The 8,402-nt window shown below is 47.8% G+C and overlaps 1 protein-coding gene across 1 annotated transcript in view; it reads right to left on the reverse strand.

Moving 5' to 3' along the window:
• Window positions 1-6: 6 nt before the first annotated feature.
• The window catches only part of ARHGAP23 (Rho GTPase activating protein 23), a 68,187-nt gene continuing 59,791 nt past the window's right edge, over window positions 7-8,402 (reverse strand). Inside the window, exons 21-23 of the mRNA XM_023525532.1 lie at window positions 3,954-3,995; window positions 3,277-3,373; window positions 7-1,187 (exon numbers count right to left, since the gene is read on the reverse strand). Of these exons, the coding sequence (XP_023381300.1) occupies window positions 1,060-1,187; window positions 3,277-3,373; window positions 3,954-3,995 (267 nt within the window). The 3' untranslated portion in view covers window positions 7-1,059. The remainder of the gene's footprint in view (window positions 1,188-3,276; window positions 3,374-3,953; window positions 3,996-8,402) is intronic.

Here is an 8,402-nt window from a genome sequence, read left to right on the forward strand (position 1 = left end):
CTTATTTGCTGATGAGCTCTGACTCCTCCTACCAGGCCCAGCTCAAACATGGCACCCTCTGTGCAACAACCTCCCAGCCTTCTCTTTGGCAGAGCTGGGAAATCCCTTCTCTGTTCCCATAGCCCTTGGATAATATATCCACACCAGATCTTTTCACGACTTAATAGCCTTTGTTTCCACATCATCTATATCAAACTCTGAGTTCCCTGAGAACAAGGTCTGTGGCTTATTTGTAGTTGGATCTGTGACTCTTGGCCAGTGCCTGGCACATAATAGGTGCTCAATTAAGTAAATGAATAAATGGGTGAGTGGAGTCCCCTCAACTTAGGAAGCCCTGTAAAAACAGATACTGGGACTGGTTTCCCTGCTGGGCTGGAATGACCTGCCCTTGGACCCCTCTTCACAGGCTACCTACTGTTTCAGCCACAGCGTAATAACGAGTGGAGACACAGAGATGCCTAGTGTGGCCACTGCATCCTATGCACTCTCTATCACATCAATTAGTCCTGAGGAAGCTGGAGCACGTCAGGGATTCAGGGTTTGCAGGCACATGGCCCTGAGCCATGGCTGCCCACACTGCATGACTCCAGAAGGTACCCCTGGAGTCCTGCAACATGGCAGCACTGCTATGATCAATCTGAGGCACATGGTGGCCAGTGCTGCTTTCTTTCCTGGCCATGCTCTCTGAGAGACTTAAGAGGCCACTAGGACCATTTGTTCAAATTATCTTCTCATCCCAACTAATTATAGAAGCAATGAGATCAGAATGGTCACTGATAGGGAATGCAGAGGTCAGCAGATTCACATAAAGGTCAAAGGATCAGTCCAGGAGAAGCTATGGGAAACCAAGGGGCTAGCAGGTGCAACAGGTAGAAGGGACAAGAAGCTAGATTCAGACCACTATAATGAACTTGCTCCCTGACACGGCAGTCTCGTGTGCCTCCCAGCCACCTAACTCAGATCCTTCCATTACACCAGATGCCTTACCAAACCCTGCCGGGGCAAGTGACTTCTCAGTTTATCTTGGACACAGGGTTTCTCCTTCATTCTCTGTGACCATCAACTTTCCTCAGGGTCCAATTGCAACTCTCCCAATTCCCTTGACCAAAAAACAAAATGGGCTGGACCGAATAGGGATAAAGCCTTGGCGCTTACCTTGGACTTGGCTGAACTACAGGTGGTGGAATCTGTTGGTGAGAACGGAAAAAAAAGTGAAATTTGGATCGGGGCAAGAGCAGGCTGAGTCCTGTGAACATAATTCCCTCTCCTCAAAGGCTTCAGAAACCAGGGAGTTCGGAAACCTGAGATTTCCCTGGGCCCTGGGGGTGTGATGGGCCTCTGATGTCATTTCCTAAGGGATAAGGATGGAGCAGAGAATGATGTCAATTACCACTTCCTTTTGAGGCAGGAAGTGACATCAGGCTGCCAGCCTCTGGACCCTCATTTGCCCAGGTGAAAGGCAATGGGGGCTTTTCTTTGGGCCCAGTTCCTCTCCCCACAACCTGTCCCAGTTACTCTGAAGCACTGGAGAGAAAATGCCAAATATCAAATGCAGTCCACAAAACCACAACAGTGAGACACAGCAAATCACAGATGCTCTGGAGAAATGGAGAAACAGAGACCATACAGTGCATAGAAAGGTGGGTTCCCATGTCCACCCTTAGCCCCAACTTCCAGGATGTGAGAAGAGGACCATGTGAATGGCTGAGTACAGGGGCAGACATGACGTGGGTGGGACACAGGAGGTAGAGTGGGCTGGTGACTAGAGCCTTTATAGTTAACACCTTTAGACCTGAGGTCAATCTGCCCTTATGGGTTAAGGCCCCAGTTTATCATCAGACTTATAAAGGAGAGTAAAATCATTATTACCTCAATGGGACCTGAGTCCCACTCCCTTAATATCACTGGGTGGAGAAGGAACCAGAAACAAGACTTGCCAGTGTCCTCTCCAGGACTGGGGAGGGAGCAGACTGATCCAAGGACCTCTGGGGGTCCGATGGGGGCAGTGGGCAGGTGCAGTTAATCCACACTCTATGGCAAGCAAGTTAGACGCCTCCTCCCTGTCCCGCCCCCACACACGGTGAGAAGAGCAGACCACACAGCAACACACAGGGCAGGGGAGCGGCAGCGGGTGATTAGAAGAGACGGGGCTCCTCTGCTGTCTGCACCCCATGTCCTCTGGGCCCCTTCACCAGTCTGCCTCTTGCAGCTAGGGGTGCAGTGGTGTCAGAGACAGGGGCTGTCAAAATACTAAGGGCAGGTCATCCACAGGGTGGGAGGAGTTAGTGGCTCAAGCCAAGAAAGAACTGGGAATTCCTTTGTCTCTGGGCTACTCTACTATGAGAGGGCCAGAGGCCCAGAAACAGGACTCAGGAGTGGAGTGACCAGATGCTCTGGTTTCAGAAGCAGAAAGAGCCTGTCCTAGAACGTGACTGAAGCAGAAGCTACAGCTATAGAGAGGCTTCTGCGGGTGACATCACTGGTGTCCAGAGAGGCTGGGTCCCACTACCAGCAAAGCCTTCCCCTGCCCGGATAGGCAGAGGTGGCCAGGCTCAGCACAAAGAGAAGGCCGAAGAGCGGGGGACTGCAGAGGGCAGCCATGTGGGGGACTTCCTGGCAAGGGGGACAGGATCTGGCTCCAGCAAGTGCCTCCTTCCCCCTGAGAAGGGGCTTTCAGACGGGAGAGGATTGGGGTAGAGGTTGTTAACAAGTGGGTAACTGGCATGTCAGGGTGAGGTCCTCACAGCCCAGGACATCTCTGCCTGCCCAGCCTTCTTATAATCACCCGCCACTGTTAGTGACCGAGGCCGCAACGCCACACTGTACCCTTTAAATCTCCAACAGGTCCGCTGGAGGAGGGGATGGGGAGGAGAAGAGAAGGGACAGGATCCAGGAGAAGGGAGGAGAGCACAGGGAGAAGGAGGAGGGGGGACAGAGGGTGCAAGGAAAAAAGGAAGAAAAATTAAAAAGAGGAACATGCCCAGAACGACACAGCCCATAAGAAATAAAAAGCTTAGGAAAGAAACCAGTGAAGGCCAAACGAAGCTCCTACCCAGCCCCGGGGTGGGGGCAGCTGAACAGATGAGGAGGTGGGCACACAGGCAAGCGGGCCCTCCCCAGAGAGGCAGAAGGCCGTGCCACAGCCCCTTCAAAGTTGTGGGGGCAGAGAAGGGCCCCAACTGGGCAGGACCAGGGAAGCTGGGCATCTGGCCAGGTGTCTGGGACCCTTAGGAATGTAGAAGCCACCCCCAGCCCTGCCCAGGCCCCTGTACTCACCTGAACCTGGGTCACCAGGGGGCATTGTCCTGCCAATGTTGGGCAGGAGGTACTCAATGTTGGGCACTGACTGAGGCTCCTTGTCATCCACAGGGGTCTGCAAACAGGAGGAGGGTCAGCCAGCATGCCCTCGGCAGGACTATGGATCCCACGGAATGGGGTGCCCCGAAGACAGGGCCCATGTCTCCTTCATCAGACTGGGGCTCACCAGGGCAGTGACTGTCTCCCTCATCATCCAGGCACTCTTGAGGCAGGTCCTACGTGTCCCCAGTTAGACTGTTTTGTTGTGCCTTCCCCAACACCTTGATTGAACCCTGAAGACCCAAGTTGTTCCCTTAGCTGAGGGCAGGAGCTGTGTTTCCTCTATCAGATTGGACATTCCTAAAATCTATATCCTCCACGCAAGACTGGAAGGTGGGATCTGCCTTTGCTACTGGACTCTGTTTCCTTAGGGCAAGGCCTAAATCTCTCCCCGCAGACTGAGGACTCGTGAAGGCAAGGGCTGTGTCTCCCATTCTACCGGAGGCTCCTGAGGAGAGGGTCTGTGTTTTCTCCATCAAACTAGGGATGCTACAAGGTCAAGGACCTTTCCCTGCTTTAGTCTTGCTGCCCCCGCCACTTGGGATGAGGGCTCACCTCAGACCAGACCCACCCCACCTGCCCTCTGCATCACTTACTCTCTCCCCCTTGTCCTCATCGTCACTGAAGAACCAGTCTGACTGCAAGGGAGACAAAAAGAAGTGATGAAATCAGCGTGGGACGGGGCTGAGGGAAGACAAGGAGACACAGGCTCCCAACCCGCTCAGCCCAGAGGACCCACTCAGCCCAGGGGACCCACTCAGGCGCCAGTGGAGTGGTGCAGGAAGGGGCACCAAGAGGCAAGGGTCTCCCCTCTTCTCAACAAACCCCAGGCTGGCCTGTTGCTAGAAAGGTCTCAGAGGGAGGTTGATGAATCTTGGAACTCTACCCCACAGACTATGAGAAACCCTTGGGGAGAGAAAACGTTGGACCCAAGCGTGGGAGGGAAACACAGCTTGGAGTGAGAGAGGGTCCAAGTAGAGAATGATGACTAGTTCAGGGAGAGCTCTCTTTGCCTGTTTTTAATTCCACGCTGTCAAGCGCATATCACTATGGCAGGCTCCCCACTGCAGGCCAGAAGCAGGGGGGCAGCAGCACCACCTAGTGCCAGCTGGGTCTACTGCAGGGAGGTCCCCTAGGCTTGCTAGAGCTAAGTATACTTCACTTAGGCTCCACGCTTAGAAATGGAATGGCACACTCTCCCCCATACCCACCACCAGAAAAGGGAAGTGCCTTAAAGGAGGTGTTAGGAGGTTCCCTGAGGGGCAGGGCAGGCAAGGAGTGTCTCCTAAATGCCAAACAGGTAGAAATTAAAAATCTCACTCTTTATATTTTGTGAAATTTGAGAATCTTGAAGGTAAAACTCTAAAATTTTTCTGAAAAAAAAAATTAAAAAAATAAAAATATAAAAGCTTTCTAAAGAACAAAACCAGATTGCTTACAAATGAACAACCAGCTGTAACTAGTACTTTCAGCAGCAACAGGCACAAGAAAATAAGGAAGTAATATTTTCAATGTATTGCTGGACGACAAATACAGGCATTTTGAACCTAGAATTTTATATCTTGCTAAACTCTCATTTAAGTTTGAGTGTGAAATAAAGTGATTCTAAGACATCAGAAAGTACTACACAAAGACTCTCTTAACTGAGCACATGAGCAAGTAAAGAAATGAATCCAGGATGGAGCAACGGGCTCTGAGAAGTAAAGATGGATAGTAGCATAGAAAAGTCCATTGTTATCAAACCAAGCAACAACACACACACACACACACACAGTGTATCCATGAAAATCTGGAATTCAAATTCAGAGGGAGAAACCAGTGACAGGTGAAAGGACACTAAGGTACTTGGCTTTTAGATGTGATGGAAGGAAGACATGGACACTGATAAGCTTTAGAAACTGATAGTGAAAACTAAACATAAGTATGAGTTTTATAAATTATATGATTTCATATCAGGAACATAAAAATCAACTCATCAAAGTAAGGTATAGCAGACCAAAAAAGGAAATAAAATAAAAATGTGGTAAACAAAAAAAGGCATTAAAAATGACATTTAAGATGGCAGAATTAAGTTCTAACAGTACAGCAATTACGATAAAGTAAATGAACTAAGCTCACTGAAAGTGAAAACACACAAAGAATATTAAATACACTTAAGAACACATATATTTAAAATAAGCACATTGAAAGTAGATTGAAAAGACACATATTAACCTATTAAAATGGGTGCTTATGAGAGAGTGGGCAGAGTGGCGTCAGGAATGAACAAGGACACTTACAGAGTTGATTATGACCATGTGCCATGAACTTCAGTTATTATTAATCATAATCAGGTATGTGATTAACTCAAATAAGCAGCACTTGTTTGAGACAGACAGATGAGAAGAGTGAGCGAGGAGAAGAAAAAACTGCAGCATCTGAAGTCCGTCATCTTGGGCTCAAGTTCACCTAAATCAAATTAGCTCTCTGAGTCTATTTACTGATCTGTAAAACGGGCATAATGGGCATATCTACTTCTAAAACTGGTGAGAATTAAAATGAAATACTGTACAGCTATTACCAAGAAGAGAAGAAATAACCGGTGATGGCACAGACATCGAGACACAGAGATATAGAGACCCCCACCTTGTGCTCTGTTGATGGGAATGTAAATTGGTGCAGCCACTATGGAAAATAGCATGGGAGTCCCTCATAAAATTAGAAATAGAACTATCATATGATCCAGCAAATCTACCTCTGGGTATTTATCCAAAGAAAATAAAAACACTAACTTGAAAAGATATTTGCACCCCCATGTGCAACACAGCATTATTTACAATAGCCCAGACATGGAAACAACCTAAGTGTCTATTGATGGATAAATGGATAAAGAAAATGTGATATATGTGTATATACATTATATATATATTTATACACACACGCATAATGGAATATTATTCAGCAATAAAAAAAGAAAATCTTGCCATTGTGACCACATAGATGGACCTTGAGGGCATTATGCTAAGTGAAAAATATGATCTCACTTGCACGTGGAATACAAAATACATAAATAACTCTTAACTCATAGGTACGGAGACCAGATCGGTGATCACCAGAGGCAGTGGTGGGGGATGGGCAAAATAGGCAAAGGTGGTCAAAAAGGACAAAGTTCCAGTTATAAAATAAGTCACGGGGATGTAATGTATGGCCTGATGAGTATAGTTAATACTGTATTAGATATTTGAAAGTTGCTGAGAGTAGATCTTAAAAGTTCTCATCATAAGAAAAAAAATATAACTGGATAGTGATAGATATTAACTAGACCTTTTTTATGCTGATCATTTCATAATATATACAAATATCGAGTCACTCTGTTGTACACCTGAAACTAATATAAAGTTATATGTCAATTAAATCTCAATTTTAAAACATATAACAAAATAATGAAATACTGTATATAAAACATTTGGTACAACACATTGTTAGCGTATAATAAAGGTCAGCTATTATTATTTAAAAAGTGTGGTTATCCAGAGACAGGCTGAACAGAGAGATCCCTAAGAAGCCAGCCATTAACTCGAGTGTGAGGGTACCCAAAAGTGCTGTGGGAACCCAGAAGTCTACAGGAAGCTCTGGATGGTCCATGCTTCTCTGGAAGAATTCACGCTAGCTCACACCACCCTGCCATCGCACATGCCAATTCCCTCTGCCTAGAATGCTCTTTCTCCCTTCACTGCCTGGCTAAATTCCTCCTGGTCTTTTAAGACAGTTCAAGAACTCCCTGACTACTGACCCAGCCCTAAGCCCAGGGCTGGGCTGGATCCTTCTAGGGGGCTTCCCTGGGCATAGCCCAGAGCGTGAAGAAGGGATGTCTTCAGTGGGCAGTGTTCCTTCAGAGCAGGCCCGCGTTCCATATCTCTCTGTGTTCCCAGTACCTGCATATCTCTGGCATGGAATAATAATGAGGATGAGGATGATGATAGCGAACTTTTATCTGATACTTACTGCCAGGCACCATTTTAAACGCTTTATATTAATTCATGAAATGCTCACGATAACCCTGAGAGGTAAGTACTATTATTATCTCTACTTTATAGATGAGGAAACCGAGGCACACAGTGAGTAACTGTCCACGCCACACAGCATATAAGGAGCAGAGCCAGAGTTCAACCTCAGGCAGGCTGGCTCCACAGCCAGTCCCTCAACTTATACACCAGTGCTTCTCAACAGAGGTGATTTTATCCCACTAGGGGGCATCTGTTAAGGCCTGGAAACATTTTCAATTGTCACAACTGGAGGGGTGTTCCTGGCATCTAGCCAGAAATGCTGCTAAATATCCTACAATACACAGGGCAGCACCCTACAAAGGAGATCGGGCCCCAAAGGTCATTAGTGCCAACGCTGAGAAATGCCAGTGTACACATAGCAGGTATCATCACATTTGCTGAATGAATAAATGAACAAATGCCTTGACAAGGTCTTTGTTTGAGTTCCAATTGACTTAGTAAACATAGGTGTGAGCTGGTTGGTGACTTGCTGGGTATGCTCATCTCCATTCTGTCATCGCCTTGCTCTGCGACCCTGGGCAAGTCACTGTTCCTCTTCAGGCCTCAGTTTCCACCCCCCATACTATGAAAGCACAGGTCTGATGCCTTAAGGCCCTTTTCAGCTCTGCCGTCCAAGGGTTCCACAGATGACAGGAGCCCCAGGCAGGGGGGGGCCAGGTGATGGCTTCAGCTGGAACTCCCAGAGGGAGATCATGTCACCCACTATCTCCTGCCATCCACTGACTTGCCAGGGGCTCAGAGCCAGAGCAGTCTCTGCCACAAGTCTGACCCTGCCTGGGCTCCTGATTATATCAATCCCTTGCTACAGAGTCTCTGGGCTGGGCAGACCCCAGCAAACATGGGGCAGGGGGCTAAGGGGCCTGCAGAGGGGACAGCTCATTCCCTCAACAACCATCTAGGGATGATTATGATCAAATGCCAAGGAGGTGGAGAAGGGAGGGTTGCCAGCTCAGTTAGTCCCCAGGAATGAACTCCTGTGTGGGAGAGCCCAGACTGGCA

This window comes from Pteropus vampyrus, unplaced genomic scaffold (assembly GCF_000151845.1).
Source record: "Pteropus vampyrus isolate Shadow unplaced genomic scaffold, Pvam_2.0 Scaffold570, whole genome shotgun sequence".
In the NCBI taxonomy this organism is placed as follows: Eukaryota; Metazoa; Chordata; class Mammalia; order Chiroptera; family Pteropodidae; genus Pteropus; species Pteropus vampyrus.